Below are 18,894 nucleotides of genomic sequence, written 5' to 3'. Positions count from 1 at the left end.
CCTTCTAGTGTCTTACCATCAAGTTCGCTCGCTATGTGTTTCTAATCAGTTTTCTTTATTATGCTAATCGGATTCCAAAATCATTCTGAGTTTTTATCAGGAAAAGATGTGCCTTTTGGGCATTTGCTGGATTAAATGGCGTTTTCTTATGTTAACCATAATTTTCATTATTTGTTGAGAACCCAAGACATTTGTCCTGTGGTATCTCTTGCTTTCTGTGTTCAGTTCCTTGCTTCCTCAGGGTCCCATCCTTCTAGTACCCAAATCCCCAGACACTAGAGGCTGGTCCAGATGCAGGTTCTGTCACTGGTGGGAGCTATTCCTGAGTTGCGCTGTGTTCCTTTTGCTACCTCACGTCAGGAGTCCCTTCCTGTCTGGGTGTACTGTTTTAGTTTAAGTGGACTAGTTAGGGTTGATCAGAGGGCTCAAGTGTTGTCAGTCAAGAGTATATGTCATTAGAAAACCCCCACTCACCTTTTGCCTAATGGGTTTGGCATCTAGCAACAATTGTCTCAAGCTATTACTTTAGTAGGTGTTGAAAAGCAGTGATTTGAAAAGATCTGTTATTGTTTTTTTCCACTCAGTAGCTGAATTTTTCTTCAGAGAGAAATGTAGGTCACTCTGAAATGCAATTTGTATAGCAAAGGCATTTGTTAGAACTTATCACTTGTTAGAACAACAAGTCGGCGCCCTGACCACCTTTGAGGAGGAAGGCGGTGGCAGGTGAGATAATGCTCTGTGCAGAGATGTGAGGATTTTAGCTGTGCTTTCTACTTCGGTCAACAAATGCTAACATCAAGGAGTCTTGACTTTTAAACTGTTGAGGAAGTCCTTAATAAGAATCAGTGAAACCACTGGAGGGAGGGCTTTTGCTCATCTCTCCGAGTGGCAGATACCATTCATCCTGGCCCGCGGCTCTTCCTCGTCCTGACAGCACCGTGCCGGGTGACCACTTAGAACTACCATTGTCTGGAGGCGTCAGGCAGTTTCATTTGCTCAGGGTGCTGTTATTGTCTGTTTTGGATTCATTATTGATTGTGTGCTCTTTTAACATTTCCCCCACTTGCTGAGTAAAACCTTGCTGGGGAGAACATTTCCTGGGGCCAAGACATTGAGATGCCAGTGTCCCCGTAGGAGCAGATGCAAAGCTGATGGTTAGGTTCTCAATAGATTCCGAAAGCTGCAAGAAGCAGCCAAAGAGGATCCTACAGAGAAGCAATAGAAACTGCCTCCGTGCCTTCTTCCTTAGTAACAACAATAAATGTACTATGATATGGGTGATGATGACAAGGCATGTGTTTGCAGGTGGACGAAAACTTAGGAAGTGAATATAGAAGAGTAATTGTGGAAAAGCCCCTAACCTGTGTGAATCTGGATTTTGTGTGGAAGAATGAATTTTCAAGCCTAAGACCTAAGAGATGTAGATAAATAGCACCTACCGTTACAGTAGGCTCTGATAGTCGGCGCGACGTGAATCATCTGGGTAGATGGGGACGGTTCCGGGCACTGTTTGAGGTTCAGTTCAGGGCCTATTGTGTCATTTTGAGAAAGGGTTGGCCCCAGCCTGCAAAGTTTGTCTTTGGGTTGGTCCTGAAAGATCAGTGTGCATTTTGGACTGAGGCTTCTTCTTCTTTTTTTTTGTCTTATTCGTTGGAGAAATAGAAAGATGAGACAAAAGAAAACAAAATCACACCTTGGAATCGGAACAGATTCCAGATTGTAGTTGATCACGTGTTGTGAAATCTAACAGAAGTCATCACTTCACCCACCCGCTACACGTTTTGATGGGACACCCACCACGTGCTGGGCACTGCTCCAGGCCCTGTGGATACGGCGTTGGATGAGAGCGCATTCTCACCTTGAAGGGGTTTATTTAGGTATCATAAGAAATGCAGCAGATAAATGGGCCATTGCAAAGGATGTGGTATGTGTTTAGGTCAGGATGTGCCTAGGATTCTCAGGAAATTCAAAGGAAGAATGCCTCTCTGTCTTGGGGGATGCACTCAGGGAGAGAACTCTAGAACAGACGTGAAGCTGAGACCTGCTGGTTGGAAGAGCAAGCGGAGTCACAGCAAAGTAACCTCTGCCCTTCAGAGTATGTTCCCCAAATTATCAGCTGTTAGGAGGGTCAGGGGTGGAGGAAGGGAGTGAGAGGATTTGTAAGACATGCACCTCGAAAAAGCCGGCCGAGTTCAAGTGTGTCTGGCCTTGTAAGTCAGCAATAAGTTGGATTTCTTTTTGAGGATGGTGAGGCATTGAAGGGAGGACAAGAGTCAGGCAGGTGCTTTGGGAAGCTTCCTTTGTCCCACAACAACCTGCTCGAAAAACACTTATGTAATAAAAGGTAGCACTTCAAGGTCTTCTGCACGCTTTCAGACATCCACGTGGTCTGCAGAAGAGCCAGCCTGAGGCTGCGACCCACTGTTCAACGTTGGGGCCGGGTCATGCCTTCTCTTCTGTTTGATGCCACATTTTCTTGCCAGTGTTTCCACAAATTGCATGAACTCAGCCTCAGCCACAACCCTGTGTGTTAGGTTTAGCCTCCATCCCCTACTAAATCAAAAGCATGGATAAAACTAACTTTGCTGTCCTCTGGAACAACCTAGAAACTACTGTGTGTCTGAAACAAAGAAGCTGATAGATTTGTGGGGAAGGTTCTTAGGAAACCGCCAACCCATGTTCTTTCTGTGTCAGAGAGTCGGAGAGGCAGAAAACAAAACCGAGAAGGGTATCTGGGAGGCAGCACTCAGATCTGGGCAGAGATACGCTTCCTGCGCCTCAGAGACTTCTGCCTCTGAAGTGCTTTGATTGGCAGGAAAACGAATGGGGAAGAAAAGGCAAAGTAACCAATTTCAGGTTTTTTCTTTTTGTGCGTGTAGTTTCAGTTCAGAGTGAGAACACTGACAGTGAAAGCGCATCCTTTCAAACTGCAGAAGCTTACCAGGGGGAACGAGAGGGGCCGAGGTATATGTGACTTGGGAATGGGTCTGAGTGGCTGAAACAGTAGAGATGCTCCCGGAGGGAAGCAGGGCTGCTTGTTGATTAGTTTGAATCCTCCTGGGTGAAATATCAGTGATTCAACTTCGGCTCCGACCTGAGAGAGCCCTGGTGTGGAGGGGGCGTGGGACCAGGGGGCCCTCGGACGAACCAAGCCCCAGCTGCCCCCCAGCTGCCCCCTCAGGGGATGAGCGAGGTGGGGAGATGGCCTCCATCAAGAGGGAGTGAAGCCAGGAGGCCCCGATAAACAGGAAGCCCTCACCCGAGACACACACCGGGAAGAGGACGCAGAACGCGCCGAGCCCTCCCATCTCAGGGTTGGTGGTAACCTTCCAGACGAAGGCTGGATGTGGTCGCGCTCACACTTTCGAATTTAATACTGATCAGGGAGAGGGGGCTGTGGATCCAGAAGGATGACCAGCAGGGAAAGTGGGCAGGTTGCTGCAGGGAAGAGCTGTGACTGACTCCAGGACCACCATTTCCACGAACATGTGAGTTTAATGACGGGCGTAGTTTAGTAAAAGGGCGTCGCTCAGAGTCCTTTTTCTGTCTTCCTGGGGAGATCCGATAGTTTGGATCTTGAGAATAAGAAAACTGGGCCTCTTTACCAGCGTTGGGCTACCTGGCTTAACCTGGTGATGGTGGTTTTGTTGCTCAGTCATGTCCAGCTCTTTGCGACCCTATGGACTATAGTCCACCAGGCTCCTCTGTCCAGGGGCATCCTCCAGGCAAGAATGCTGGGGTGGGTTGCCATTTCCTTGTCCAGGGGATCTTCCCCACTCAGGGATCAAACCCTGGTGTCCTGCTTTGCAGGCGGATTCTTTATCAACTGAGCCCCCAGGGAAGCCCTCTGGCTTAACTTAGTACCTACCTGCCATCAAGAAAGCCTGAACAAGGATATCTTAGTCATAAAGGTTTGATCTCCAGGTGTAAATAACCCTAGGCAAGGGCTGGCAAACTTCTGCGAAGGTCTGGAGAGTTAACACTCTGGGCTCTGGAGGCCGCGTGGTGTCTGATGCAGCTCCTCAGATGGCATGAAACAGCCAGACGGGCGTGTCTTGAGTTCCCGCTGAGCTGTCTCCAGAGGTGGGAGAGAGGGCTGGCTTGTTCCAGAGGATCCCAAAGCAAAGTCTCTGCCTTGAACGGAAGCGAGTTTCCGTGGCCCCTCAGAGGCAGCAGAACCTGTCAGGGGGAGGTCTGTGACTGGCCACCGGGCCCTGGTGGGAAAGGTTCTTTTAAGGAGACTCGGTGAAGCAGAAGCAGCCCCTGGACCCTGCTGCTCCCCCGAGCGGCTGTGATCAGGAGCCTCTTGAGCAGCCAGGACCCCGGCCACAGGCCCGTCAGCTCTGACTCTGAAAACCGGGGAGAGGACAGAGCGCACGCGGTCCTGACCCGCCCACCCCGCTGCCTTGTTCTCAGGGCTTAGCCCAGGCTTTCTGTCTCACGGTCCTCGGCTCCTGGGCATGCGGGTCGTTGTCCAGGCCGGAGAGGAGGAGGTGGGAGCAGGGGTGGGCTCCCAGATGCACCACGAATCTTGGCAGGAGCCCGGGAAGGCGGACTTGGGGAATGGAGGAGAGAGCAGGATCCTCCCAGTCTCACCGGCATTTGGAAAAGCAGAACGTCTCACAGAGGGCAGAGCAGTGTGGCTGAGGAGGTGGGGGGGTGGTCTGTGAGGACGGCCAAGGGGGGACGCCCAGCCCAGGACACCTGGCGGGCATCAGCCCGGCGTGATGAAGTCACACTTCTCTGGTTTGCAGAAATGCAGTCAACTGTAGAGAAGTCAAGGAATGTCTTGATTAATGCCATCCTCGAGAATGGGCTCTTTTACACATGGCTCTATTAGGAAAAATCCTCAAGCCCAAATCCCTTCATAAATCATGCAAAAAAAAAAAAAAAAAGGCTGCCTGCACAGCACAAAGTAGATCCTGCGCAGTTTCTGTTTGTCTTCAGCTAGATGTTGATCAGTAGGGCTCATCCCTAGCAAAGGTGTCGCAGCTGACCCTTATCTCCAGCCCCGTGTATTTCTGCACCTTTAATTCACATCTGTGACCTCTAGGCCCCTTGGTTTAGACGCTTCAGAAAGCAAGTGCCCTCTGCTCTCTTCACCTGTTAGTAAGTTGGCTGCGGATGCCTTGGGAATGAAGGGGTTACTACAAGTTGTTGTTTACGCACACCCCTTTCCCGGTCAGCCTCCTGCATTCCCCAGTCCTCACTCCCAGGGCGAGGAGGTTCCCTGAGGGTCTTTCTGATGTGAAGTGTAGATCATTTCCTTGATTCTTCTTGGGTCTACTCAGGCCCCACTAGGCTTCTTCACCTCCAGCCCCCAAATCTGTCATAATTCTCAGTGGAATGGCTCTGATCTGTCATGATATCCCAGTGGTGTGGGAGAAGCCAATGCCCAAACTGGAACAGGTTTTTGTTAGGAGTGCGGAGAGGAAGATGGGTGATGCTCGGTTCTCTTTCTAAGAATTTAAAGCAGACCATGTAATTTTGGTGTCTTAAGTGCCTCAAACAGCTTCCACTTGTTCCTAATATCAGAAGGTCTTCAAGGTCAAACAGCCTCATCCTGTCTTTCTGCACAGTCTGATGTCTTGTCATTTTCTGTCTCCATCTCCCCTCAATGGCTCCAGCTGCAGTCATTTTTTACATTTCCTCCTGGAGCCGGGATCCTCCAGGCCATGGGACACACGTCCCAAGAATAGTGCTTGGCACTGGAACAGCAGTGGTGAAATAGCTGCCAAGTCTGACCTCCTCTCTGGATGTCATTTAAGACCCTTTGGACCCAGACCCAACTTCATTTGTGTCCCTTCCCACCCCCCTAGACTGTAGTCTCATCATTTCCTGAAAATGCCCAAAGTTATGCACCTTTATCTCCTCTTTCCATTTCTCTCTGTCTTTTTAATGATATCGTTCCCGGTTTTCTTTGGCCGTGTCTGTGGAATCTTAGTTCCCCGACCAGGGATTGAACCTGGGCCTCATTGGTGAACGCGTCCAGTGCTAGCCACCGGACTACCAGGGAATTCCCCCCTTTTCCCAGTTCTCCACTTGGAAAGTCTCATTCAGTTGGGAAAGCCCAGAAAGAGGTGCCGCTTTCATATGAAATCTTCCCTAAATCTGATAGAATGAATTTGTTCCTCTTTGGGATGTCGTAAAACTCAATCAAACGACTTGAATAGAAATGATTTAGTTTTTTATCATAAATTGCTCCTTGTATCTGTCTGGCGTGATGTGTTATGCGTGACTGGAAGGCAGAGACCATGCTTGTGTCTCCAGGACTTAATCAGGGTCCCTGAGACAGGGCTCAGTAAAATTTTTCTCAAATTGTTTCATCACATTAGGAAAACAGAGTGCTTTGTAGACATAAGGAAGCACTGTGCAGTATTATATGGACACGCTAGAGTTTTGTTCTGATGATCGTTATAATTTTTTTTATAATTTTGTTTTTTATGTTTGGCTGTGCTGGGTCTTCACTGCTGTGCTTGGGATTCCTCCAGCTGTGGCGGGCAGGAGCTCCTCTAGCTGCGGCGGGCAGGGGCGCCTCTCTGGTTGTGGCGGGCAGGGGCTCCTCTCTAGCTGCGTCGGGCAGAGGTGCCTCTCTCGGTGCCGTGTGCGGGCTGCTCACTGCGGTGCCTCCTCCGGTTGCAGATCACGGGCTTTGGGCTCTCGGGCTTCAGTAGCTGGGCCCCCAGCTCCAGAGTTCAGGCTCAGTGGTGGTGGCGCACCGGCCTACTTGCCCTGCCATGTGTGGGATCTTCCCAGACCAGGGATTGAACCTGTGTCTCCTGCATTGGCCGACTCTTTACCCCTGAGCCACCAGGGAAACCCTATCATTACATTTCTGATGTCACACTTGAAGTTCCCACATTAGATACTGATGTGAAGGAGAACTTTGGATGGAATCACATAGGCTCAGAGTCAGCATCAGGCAAAGGCGCCTTTAATGGTTCCGGCTCCCCATTTTCTCCATTTTTTACCCACCTATTATTTCAACCCCTTCATCAGGGGTCAGGTGGATTCTTCTTTATTGTCTCTTGTTACAGGGGCAATAGCATATTTTCCTGCTGACATGGTAGTATGTTCCCAGCAAGTTCTTAGGAAACTGATGATTGCTCTTTTACAAGAGAAGGAAGAGAGGAATGATGCACCTACTTGGATCATGCAAGACGGAAGCATCAGGAGAAATTGGGTGAAGGGTACACAGACACTCTGTACTTTTTCTGCAAATTCCCATGACTTTACAGTTATTTCCAAATAAAAAGTTAAGTTTAATAAAAAACCGACAACGGTGGATTTATATATGACCAGAGCCACGATACTCTGGTATCTGAAGGGCCTTCCGCAGTCCATTAATTTACCCCCAGAGCACATGCCTGAGGTCAGCAAAGAGGCAGAGCTGACGGGCTGGCCGTGACCACGGGCTGCTCACTCGGGTGGAGTTCAGGCCCCTCCCCGCTCCAGGCAGACTCTGCTCCCCACTCCTGTTCTCTGTAGACTCCCCGGCCCTGCCTCCAGGGGGAGCACCAGCCCCTCTTCCCCATCCACTGCCCCGCTGTGTTTTCCTTCATACACTCACCACCTCCCTACACCCCGTACTTCCTTATTTTATTTTCTGTCTCCTCCCACTAGAGGTTAAGGTCCATGCTGGTAAGGATTTTTTCTTTTTAATTTATTGCTCCATCCTCATCACCTAGAGCAGAGCTGGGCACCGAGCATGCACTCAGACCATGTTTGTTTGATGAGTGAATTTTTTTGTAGAAAACAAAAGCTTGAAAATAAGCCATTTCCCCGAGAGAGAGAAGTAATTTCAAATCTACCCATCCTTGCGCGCGAGCGAGGCTGACTTTGAAGCTCAGACCTTTTTTCCTGTGTTCACACTTCAGATAAAGAAGACGCTGCTGATAGAATCTGAGAGGAAGGAAGCACTGCCTGGTGCCAGGGCTCTGCATGTGACATTATAAATTGTCCTTCTAGAGACCGGCCTCCCAGACGGCTTCCAGAGATGGATCACCTCACCCTCCTCTTGGCAATTCTTTATGTGTACACAGGTAACGATAATGTCTTCATTTAAAGAATTTACTCCTTTTTCAAGTCTTATACTGTGACACGTTCAGAATTTATGACGTTCTGGGTTGGTCTAGATAACTTCTCACATGTTCAGAAAAACTACAAGTTGCGAATGCCGATAATTTGCAGTGGAAACCTTTTTAGGTAGAAACTGCCAGCCTTTACCCTGACTCCAATTTATTTATTAATATTTATAATACTATCTTCCTAGGTCTACAATAAGCTTCTGATATCTCTCTGGTGTTTCAGTCTAATTGAATTCACATGATGACGTGTCTTTCAGTGCCATGTGAAGAGATTTCTTGGGACACGACTGTTAAGCTTGCTAAGAATATGAGCCTAGAATGTGTGTATCCATTAGCGGACAGTGTAACCCAGATTGAGTGGTTCAAGATTAAGATGGAGAGAGAGTCCGTGGCCATTTTCAACCCTATGTTCCGTGGAATCATAAGAGAGGCCTACACTGATAGGGTCTACTTCTCAAATCAAACCGCGGCCTCTAACGACATGACCCTGACCTTCTACAATGCCTCTGAGGCGGACGTGGGCTTCTACTCCTGCTTCCTGCATACTTTCCCATTCGGAACCTGGGAGAAGGTGATACGAGTGGTCCCATCAGGTAAGTGGTGTTTTCATCTACCTTTTCACCCACCTCTGGTATTTGGTTCTACGAAGACCATGTAGAAACTGTGAAATGCCTTATCCTATTTTTGTGTCATTTCCCAGTTGCATTTCTAGATTCTATGTTGTTGTTTCAAAGAAATAATACTGTGAATCAATTCCATTTTTCTTAATGAGCTATCGTCTCATGAATTCAAATGTCATGGGAGAAAGCACAGGCTTCACCTTGTCTTGATGAGACCTTGAACCTCAGTGAAGCTGGTGTGGACAGTGTTTGGGTTCCTTGTCTTGATGAGAACTTGAACCTCAACGAAGCTGGTGTGGACAGTGTTTGGGTTCCTTGTCTTGATGAGACCTTGAACCTCAGTGAAGCTGGTGTGGACAGTGTTTGGGTTCCTTGTCTTGATGAGACCTTGAACCTCAATGAAGCTGGTGTGGACAGCGTTTGGGTTCCTTGTCTTGATGAGACCTTGAGCCTCAGTGAAGCTGGTGTGGACAGTGTTTGGGTCCTGGGGCCAGTCACCCGCTGTGTCGTGGCCCCATTTCCTTTTGCAAGACTCCAGGTGCTTCAGCCCTGCGCGTTCAGTCCTTTCTGTGACAGCAAATCTGGCTTTATTAGTGAGTCCTGGGCAGGGTTCAAGCCCTGGCTCCCGTTTTCTCTTCACCCAAGTTTCACTAGAGAAGATGCTTTAGAAGTTGCAAGCTTCGTTTCAGGAAGAATCAAATGAGCTCTTTAAGTGTTTCCTGCCAGTGACTGTGGTTCAGTGCTTAGTGAGGGAGTGAGTCCTGCGAGCAATACCCACATGGATGGGGTGTTTTATTTGGAAGAACTCGGTTTTAAAGCCTTGACTTCATTAGCTGCCCAGTCTCCCTGAATCTCAGGTTCCTAAGCAGCAAATTGAGTCAATAAGAGAATAAAGTCAGTAAGTCAATAAAGAGAATAGCTGCATTCTCTTTGTTGAATGGCTTAGGGATCAGATCTGTAAAGAACTCGGTCCTGATAGCTGGGGGATTATTATTATTGATAGGTATTATTATTGCTTATGCTTTTACTTTAGTTTTTAAAAATTTAAAAAGTTTTTCTTCTGTTATTTTTGGCTGTGCTGATCTTCGTGGCCGCGTGGGCTTTCTCTAGCTGTGGCAAGCCGGGGGTACTCTTGTTGCGGGGTGCCGGGTCCGCCTTGCGGTGGTTTCTCTCGTGGCTCGTGGACCCTGGCGCGCTGGCTCAGTCACTGCGATGCACAGGCCTGGTTGTCCTGTGGCATGCAGGTTCTTCCCAGACCAGGGCTCAAACCTGTGTCCCCTGCATCAGCAGGGGGATTCTTTACCACTGGACCACCAGGGTAGGCCTGTGCTTTTGATGCAAAGTGACTAATGATGACATTTTTAGATAGACTCGGGAAGGGAAAAATTCGGGACTGTGTGTTTCCTGTCTGGCGTCTCTCAAGTTATATCCCAAACAGACCTCCAGCGGAGCACATCATATACCACGTGATACGGTGCTCTCTTTTTAAGGAATCCGTATTATAAAGGAACAGCTTACAGTAGTATATAGGAATACCAAATGGTCTGGAGGTGAGACACACTTCCATGTGTTAGTTTTACCTTTCTCTTTAGGTGTAGCTAAGCTCAAGAACAACTCTGTGCGTAGGAATGAGCCTCACAGAGTGTCAGTCAGCAAAATCTCTCCTTAAATACCCACTTGTTAAAGACCCCATTCGTCACTCAAGCTCTCATTTGCTGGTGAAAGCTGTTAAAAGCTGTTTGCACGTCTTCAGGATCTCGTCCACTCTGATGAGCCATGCAGCTGGAGCAGGGGATGGCAAGGGTCTTAGGGGTGAGCTCTTGGACACACGGCCTGAACCACCTGGGCCAGAAACCGACATGCTTCCCCACCCTGCCTCGGGTGGCGAGATTTTGTAGTTTGGATTCCAAGTCAGGTATTCTGATCTCTGTCAAAGAACAGTCAGCTGAAAACAGGTGCACCTGAAACTGACCCAGCAGTGTAAGCCAGCTGTACCCCAGGGAAGTGAAAACATGACAATACTGTGTTATGAAGGAGCAGCAAGGTAGTTTATTTTTCATGGGTGTATTTGAGATCTGTACAGATTTTTCTGCTTCTTTCAAGGTCTTGATTCAATAAGATTTATTAGAACTGTCTTCCTTATATGAAAAGAAAAAACACTTTGTATAAAAGTTTGTATTTTTCTGTCTTTAGAACCGACATGTGTATACTCAATTGTCTTAAAATAACCACTGTGAGTGAGAAAGGCTTTTCTTTAAAAGAAGAAAACAGGTAGAACAGTGGTTACTAGGGCGGGGAAGTGGGAAGTTGGGGAGATATATGTTGGTCAGAGTTCAAAGGTGAAGTTACGTAGATGGAATCAGTCTAGAGACCCGATGTCCAGTGTAAAGACCACAGTTAATATCATCATCTTGAACACTGGAAGTTTGCTAAGAGAGTAGATTTTGGGTGCTTGTCTCAAAAACAACAGCAAAATGTAACTGTGTGGGGAGAAGATGTGTAAATTAGCTTGACTATAGCAATTATTCTATATATCATTTTGTGGTATAGGCCCCAAATACATACAATTTTTATTTGGAACAAAAACATGTAGCTTGACCTCTTCTGAAGGTTTACGGATACAGGGTAGCACTAAATTATTGAGAACTAAATTATGGTTGCCACCCCAAGGTAGGATTTTTAGCATCATGTATGAATGATTTCAGCACTATTTTCCCATTTCGCTCATCGAGATTTACTTCTCCCTGTTGTTATTTTGAGGAAAAGGGAGATCTCTGCCATAGGGGAATTTTTCAGAAACTGTGGTGAGATTGTCAGTCAGTCACCAGTCAGAGAAAGGCCAACTGTCCTTGTTGCCGGAATTCTGATGATGGTATCCTTAAACATATTTTGCTGTTGTTTTTGATCATTTATATTTTTACAGGATAGATTGCATTAGCCAGCCAGTGAGAGTATTTCATTCACTTTTGAGATTTGGAGGGTTTCATTTTTTCTTTTAAGCTAAGAATGATAGTGAATTTATGAAATATAGTAGCTATATTTCAAAATTAATCTTAAATATACTTAAACTCTTCCACGCGTGCTTTATTCTTTAGGACTTATTTGCCTTGCGTGGGCTTTCTCTAGTTGCCGCGGGCAGGGGCTACTCTCTAGTTGCGGTGCGTGGCTTCTCATCGCAGTGGCTCTCTTGTTGTGGAGCACTGGTGCTGGGCATGCAGGCTTCAGTTGTTGCTCCACGGCGTGTGGAATCTTCCCTCACCAGGGATCGAACCTGTGTCCCCTGCCTTGGCAGGGGGACTCTTAACCAGGGGACCACCAGGGAAGTCGCATGTGTGCTCTAGTAACAACATGTCAGGGTCTACAAATATCACCTGCTTGCATAACATAGAGGGGTAGTCGATCTATTTAACAGTGAAAGATTGGACTCGGAATCAGACATCTTCATCTGTACAACAGATTGTAAGATCTTCAGAAAAGATGAAAGAATTGAGCCACGTGCGCTCTAAATAGACAGATTTCTCCTCTTTACTGAAAGTTGACAGTGTGTGAGGAGCTCAGTCAACGTTACGGAGGTCGTCTGGTTTAACGCCCCCTCCTTCCCACTTGGAGGTAGACATAACTTTGATTTGTGGGTGAGGACACCGAAGGGGAGAGAGGTCTACGACTCTGCCCAAGTTCTCAGCCTTTGTGTCCGCTGGATCGAGCTCCAAGCAGAGGACAGGAAGTGCCAGCTAGGGACACGTGAGCAGGCAGGGGCTGCGGGGACACCCGTCGTCGCTGGTCCCTGCGGTCCTTCTCCTCCTCGAGTTCTCAGCGCAGAGTTGAAGAGCACATTGAACATCTCATTCTGGGTAAATGATGTTGTTAGTGCAAAATTACGTGAACATGTGCATTCCCTTCAGAGCAGGCATTTCTTAATCAGTAACTGATTTAGAGCATTTAATGGCAAGAATGGCTACACTTATTTCAGTGCCTCATGGAAAAATACACTGAGGCATCTCGAGAGGGGACAGTTCAAAGGCAACTGTTTCATGGAAGAGTTTGTGGAGGAAGTGGGGTCGTGGGGAAAATGACTGTGCAACCCACGTGTCTCTGGCGTCACTAGTCAGTTAGGGTGAATGTAGTTACATTGATGGAAATGTCCCCCCAAATGTGTGATGTCCCCCAAATACTCCACCAGCTAACTCTGACCAGGTTAGCCAACTCTGACTCATGCCAGGTGTGCATGAGGTAGATGCTTATCCTCTGGTTTAATGCTCATGAAACAAGGTGGGGGGTGGAGGTAACGTGTTCCTGTCATGCGTGTGCTCAGTCGCTCAGTCACGTCTGATTCTTGGCGGCCCCAGGACTGTAGCCCACCAGACTCCTCCGTCCATGGGATTTCCCAGGCAAGAGTACTGGAGTAGGTTGTCATTTCCTCCTCCAGGGGATCTTCCCAACCCAGGGATTGAACTCGCATCTCCTGCATGGGGAGGTAGGTTCTTTACCACTCTGCCACCTGAGAAGTCCAAATACAGCTGAGGAAACTGAAGGGTCATTAGCCAATTCGAGGTTGCCGAGTTACAACACCAGGGTGAGACCAGGTGGTATTTTCAAAGAGGCAGGAATGAGAGGAAGGAGAGTGGGTGTGAACAAGGAGGCTCGGGACGAGCAGGTCCAGCTGGACCCGGAGGACTTGGGAGGATCTTTTTAAAAATTGAGAAATGATTGCTGTACAGTATGATATAAGCTGGGCTTCCATGGTGGCTCAGACGGTAAAGAATCTGCCTGCAACCCTGGAGACCCGGGTTCAACCCCCGAGTTGGGAAGATCCCCTGGAGATGGGAATGGCAACCCACTCCAGTATTTTTGCCTGAAGAATTCCATGGTCAGAGGAGCCTGCTGGGTCCATGGGGTCACAAAGAGTCAGACACAACTGAGGGACTAACACACACACACACATATGATATAAATTACAGGTGTACAATGTAGTGATTTGCAGTTTTTACAAGTTATACCTCATTTATGGTCATTAAAAAATATTGGCAATATTCCCCTGGTGACTCAGAGGGTAGAGAATCTGCCTGCAATCCAGGAGACCCAATTCGATCTCTGGGTCAGGAAGATGCTCTAGAGAAGGGAATGTCCACCCGCTCCAGTATTCTTGCCTGGAGAATCCCATGGATGGAGGAGCCTGGCGGGCTACAGTCCATGGGGTCGCAGAGTCGAACATGACTGAGCAACTAACCCTGTGTTGTACAATATATCCTTGTAGCTTATTTAATACATAATACTTTTTTACAAGGAATTTTTTTAGCACAGCCTGGGGGAGGGAAAGAGAGAAAATGGAGGGAAAAAAGCAGGGGTGCTGATGGCCAGGAGAAGGGCCTGGGGAAGTCTGACTCAGGCAGACACAGACTGGATGGTGTGACTGGATGGCAGAGCTCCAGGCTTATCCACGGGTGGCATGAGTGCAAGTTGGAGGATCTGTTGAATTAATGGTGATGGTAATACTCAGGGCTGTTCAGAGAAGCAGAGTCAATACAGCGTGTCTGTGTATAGAAAAATTAATCTGTGAGGAATTGGCTTATGTGATTTTGGATAGTGCAGGGTGGGCCAGGAGGACCCGCTGATGGTGCAGATGGCATCGGAAAGCAGCCTGCTGAAGGCGGGAGGGGGGCGGTCTTTTTCTTGTATTCAGACCTTCAAGTGATTGGATGAGGCCCACACACATTAGGGAGACCAGTCTCCTTGCTCAGCAGTCGCCAGTTTAAATGTGTGAACTTAACCAAAACTGACTCATTGGAAAAGACCCTGATGCCGGGAAGGATTGAGGGGCAAAGCAGAAGAGGGCAGCAACAGAGGATGATGGTTGGATGACATCACTGATTCGATGGACATAAACTTGGGCAAAGTCCAGGAGATGGTGAGGGACAGGGAGGCCTGGGGTGCTGCCGTCCATGGGGTCACAACGAGCTGGACACGACTTGGCAACTGAACAACAACTTAACCAAAACCACTCTCCAGATTAATACCCTAAATTAGCCATCACATCTATTTGGAAAATGATACTGCTTTAGTTAAAGAACCCAATTCCTAAGACCTAATCACTCCACCCCATTGTCTGTTCTGGGGATTGTCCACGCGAAGGAAAGATGCCTGAGGTTTAGGCAGCAGGTCGCTGCGACGGCCTATAAATCAATGACTGATGACGGTGCTCCCCGACCAGGATGGATTTGGGGAACATCATGTGAAGGAAAAAAGCAAGGGTTTCTGGAGAACACATAGGGTGCGATTCCTTTCCTTTACGGTTGAGAAAGATGCAGAACTAAGCAGTATGTTCCTTAGAGGTGCACATGTGCTGAAACTCTGAGGAAAGCAGGCTCCGAAGCTCAGGCTGGAAGGAGATGGAGTCAGAGAGAGACACGAGGGTCTTCAGAGTTCCCACTCAAGTGTCTTTCTTATCCAGGAGCTTGTTTCCCATCTGTCTTAAAAATGTTTTATGAAATTCCTCTCAAATCTATTGAATTTCTAATAATAAAAAAAAATGAAGAAGAATGCACTTGTGATTTTGAGCAGTTCATAGATAATTATCTAAATTAAGGGTGAGATCTTCATTCTGATTTGGCCTGGAGGTCCAGAAGAGGGAAACAGTCGAAATTTTTATGATCCAAGGGTTGAAAAATGATGGTTTCATTTAAAAAAATGGGAACTTAGGAGACTGGCTTGTCTTGGAAGAGAGGAAGTAAGTGCAAATGCTTTCAAATACACTGAATTGAAAGGTAGCCTTTGACCAGCTAATGGATTGAGACTGGAACAGGAAACCAAAAGAAAGTTGAGGATTGAAGACATTTGGATGATCATCCAGCACATGTGAAGATGATGGTTAACCAGTGAAGTTCTTGTGGGTGGGAGGAAGCTGAGACCATCGCACCAGAGGATGGTCACACTGAAGCTGGTGGGGAGCATTCGTGTTAATCACTGGGGAGGGCGTGGAGGTGGGGAGGGGGGAATGGGGGAGACTCAGGAGCAGGACGGGGGGCTCTGGGTGTGGAAGCTGACCTGTTCACAGGTGAGGTGCTCTGTGTCGCTGTATCACGTAGGTTTCTCACTCTGTTTTCTTCCACACTCCAGCCCCACCTCCTCCCATCTCACCTCGGACAGTGAGGATGTTCCCCACTGTCTCCTTTTTGGATTCGTCCTTTCCTGGGTGGGGTGAGGCTCCCTGTATGTCGTCCACGCTTGGCCTTAGATGGGTCTTATCGCTACTCCCACCAATGTAAATGTTTGCTCTTGTCTTGCCAGTTTCTAGAGTTGGGGTGTCTCAGGATTTAAATTTTATTTAAAGCTGTAAATGGGCAAGTGGCCCAGACCTGGGAGGTAGACCTGGCTCTGCTGATCTGTGGGACGGATGTCACTCATCCACTAATTCACTCATCACGGCTTTACTGAGAGCCTGCTCTATTCAAGATAATGTCTGTGCTTGGGAAACCGAAGAGACATGATCTTAGCTCTAAACCGTACACAGAGTATTAGGGGAAATAGCAGTTGTGTATCGCAAATTATAATTTAAAGCCAAGAGTAAGTGCTGTTTACTTTCAACTGGGAAATTTGGGATAGATTTCCTGGAAACAGAAATTTGAAGTTTACCCTGATGGAGGTAAATCTGAATATTTGGATCTGGAGATGGGTGGAGTAGCATTCAGGAGAATTGCTTCAAATATTATCTAAAAAATAGATAACTTTGGCTCTGCTTTAACCAACTTTGTAAGACAGCACCTAGGCATGGGCTTTCCTGCTGGCTCAGACAGTAAAGAATCTGACTGCAATGTGGGAGACCCGGGTTTGATCCCTGGGTCGGGAGTATGCAGTTTATCCTGGTTCACAATTCATGGCTTGGTTTATTTCAACGTGTTGTTGACTTAATGCTTCAAGAGGCATAGGAAGCCAGATGTATTTCGAAATTATCCTTTACAATCTATCTCAAGATATTTACATACTCTCATTTCAGCTGGTGTGTTATCTATCCCAAATTCAGAAGAAAGGAAGAAAACAGAGAAACTGACACTACCTTATATATTAGTGACAAGAGATGGAGGAGGAGACTTAGTCTAAAAGGCTTCTTTGTCTATCAGTGGTAATTCCAGACGGGACTAAGAGGCCGCGGGAAGGGGTCTTTCTTACTCTCCCGTTACAAGTGCCCCAGGACACACCAGCGTGTCTCATCCCTGCTGGGTTCTTTCAGTTTTGCCCATCAGATGCATCGCTCTTGCTTTGAAGTTGGTGGTTTGTTTTTTTTCAAGTGAGGTAGAAAAATAAGAAAAACATTCTTTCATATTTACTATTGAAAGGACTAACAGATGATTACTAATAGATAACAATAAATGATATTAATAAATACCAAACTCTCTTAGGCTCCATTCTTACAAGCTCAGAAGTAAGTCATGAATGTTTCCCCATCTATACAACTGTGTGTTGTACACATATATGAGAAGAAAACTGGGTTCTCTATAATGTTACATTTCAGTAGTTTTTCATTTAAGGAAGGGAAAAAGATATTAAGCAGTGTCAATAAGAAATAGCCAGCTGAGGAAAGCAGAAATATTTTAAAGGCTGAGAAATCTCACTCCTTAATGAAATAGAATAGCAGATAGAGGAGGCAGACGATAAAGAGCATCTTAAGACATGTGGAGAGCGAGTTCACGGTCACTGCGCTTCTCAAGGGTGAGATTCACGGGAGCCTGAAAGTGGAACAGTCGCCAGGAGGCGCGGGCTGTGCTTGCTTCTGTTGACTGACTCTTCAGTTGCTAAACCAAGAGGAGATGCTTGAGGGTACACATCACCATGAGATTCAGCTCTTGGGCTTCGGGGTACAGCTCTGTAATCAAAAATCAAAAAGGGAGACATAAAAAACGACTCTGAAACAAGGCAATACTGGATTTGTGTACAAAATTAAACTCACCAATCGAGTGGCTGGTGAAGTTCACTTTTGTTATTGTCCCGTGGCTCAGTCGTGTCCGACTTTGGGCGACCCCATGGACGGCAGCACGCCAGGCCTCCCTGCCCTTCACCATCTCCCAGAGTTTGCTCACACTCATGCCTGTTGAGAGCCATCCCGTCCTCTGCCTCGGTTTCAGTGCCAGTAGTTGTTTTCTGTTCATCCAGCACAGGGCACAGACCTCTCTCGGGGTGCTGCCTGCGAGCCCTGTGGGGTCACGCAGTCCCTCCCACGCCGCCGGGCGTCCGCATCCCGGGAGAGAAGGGTCACTGCAGGCTCGTGGGAAGATGCACCCGGGCCGTCCGGAGCAGGGAGGCCACTGGCCGCGCTCCTTGCCCGCGGGCGTGTTTGTTGACTTCACAAGCTGCTCTCCTTTCCCGGCGTGGGGTGGCGTTGGCTCGCTCGCAGCCCTTGGAAATCGCTAGTGCGGCGCAGACCCACAGCTCTCGGGTTTTCCTCCGCCAGCTCACACCTCCTCTGTCGCTCGTGACCACAGCCCTCCTCTCCCCAGCGCTCAGGCGGCTGCCAACCGCAGCCTCTGGAGCACGCCTCCTCTGCGGAGTGGGTGCAGCTGGCGTGTGGGTGTGAGTGCGCGGTGGGGACTGTGGCTCCAAGTGTGAGCAAGAGCCACCCCCTCCCCGCTACCCCCGGGTTCACTGGAGCCCCCGCAGCCCACACACGCCGAGACCCTCCCCTCACCATCTCAGCGTCTAGATTCTTAAAAAAAAATTCCTCCCATCAAAGGGTGAGAAGGTGTGTCCACGGCACCCTTGCTCAGAAGCTTCTCATAGGATTAGAGGTGGTGTCAGGGACCTTCAAAGAGACCTTATGGGGACAGGCATTCTGACAGTACTGACTGAGTATAAAGTGATACTTTTGCATTTTCTTAGATAAAAATGCTCGATTTCGGATGTTTAAAAGCAGAGAAATGAAATTAAATAACTGAAGCAACGGGAGAGGTCAAGCTCTCAGGGTCAGAGACTTGGGACTCCGCAGCCCACTGTCTTCTTTGAGCTGATGCTGGAGGAAGGAGCTGGTTTAGGGTAGACAGAAAAATCACTTGGTCTCTAAGCTCTGCCTTTGGTTCCTGGTTTTTGTTTTCATTTAGTTTTTAGACGGAGGGGAGGTCGCAAGTAGGATGGTTCTTCTGTTCCTTCAGGCACATTTCTGGAGACAGTTAAGATTTTGAAACTGTTAAGAATTTTAAGTT

The 18,894-nt window shown here is 47.8% G+C and overlaps 1 protein-coding gene and 1 long non-coding RNA gene across 6 annotated transcripts in view; one reads left to right on the top strand and one right to left on the bottom strand.

Moving 5' to 3' along the window:
* Positions 1-2,760: 2,760 nt before the first annotated feature.
* Positions 2,761-18,894, top strand: part of CD226 (CD226 molecule) — an 80,957-nt gene continuing 64,823 nt past the window's right edge. Inside the window, exons 1-3 of one of the 5 annotated variants that reach the window (XM_070452944.1) lie at positions 2,761-3,488; positions 7,878-8,042; positions 8,345-8,680. In XM_070452944.1, coding sequence (XP_070309045.1) covers positions 7,997-8,042; positions 8,345-8,680 — 382 coding nt within the window. In that variant the 5' untranslated portion in view covers positions 2,761-3,488; positions 7,878-7,996. Of the gene's footprint in view, positions 3,489-7,877; positions 8,043-8,272; positions 8,681-18,894 lie in introns of all 5 variants that reach the window. The other 4 variants (XM_070452943.1, XM_070452942.1, XM_070452941.1 and 1 more) reach the window with 4 other exon arrangements.
* On the bottom strand, positions 17,203-18,154 carry LOC139030453 (uncharacterized). The gene is made up of 2 exons (XR_011482822.1): positions 17,649-18,154; positions 17,203-17,564 (listed from the first exon to the last, which is right to left on the bottom strand). It is a non-coding gene; the product is annotated as an uncharacterized lncRNA (long non-coding RNA).

This window comes from Odocoileus virginianus, chromosome 22 (assembly GCF_023699985.2).
Source record: "Odocoileus virginianus isolate 20LAN1187 ecotype Illinois chromosome 22, Ovbor_1.2, whole genome shotgun sequence".
NCBI classification, from domain to species: Eukaryota; Metazoa; Chordata; class Mammalia; order Artiodactyla; family Cervidae; genus Odocoileus; species Odocoileus virginianus.
The sequence above is the reverse complement of the archived record's forward strand: the minus strand, read 5'-3'. Positions and strand labels throughout refer to the sequence as shown.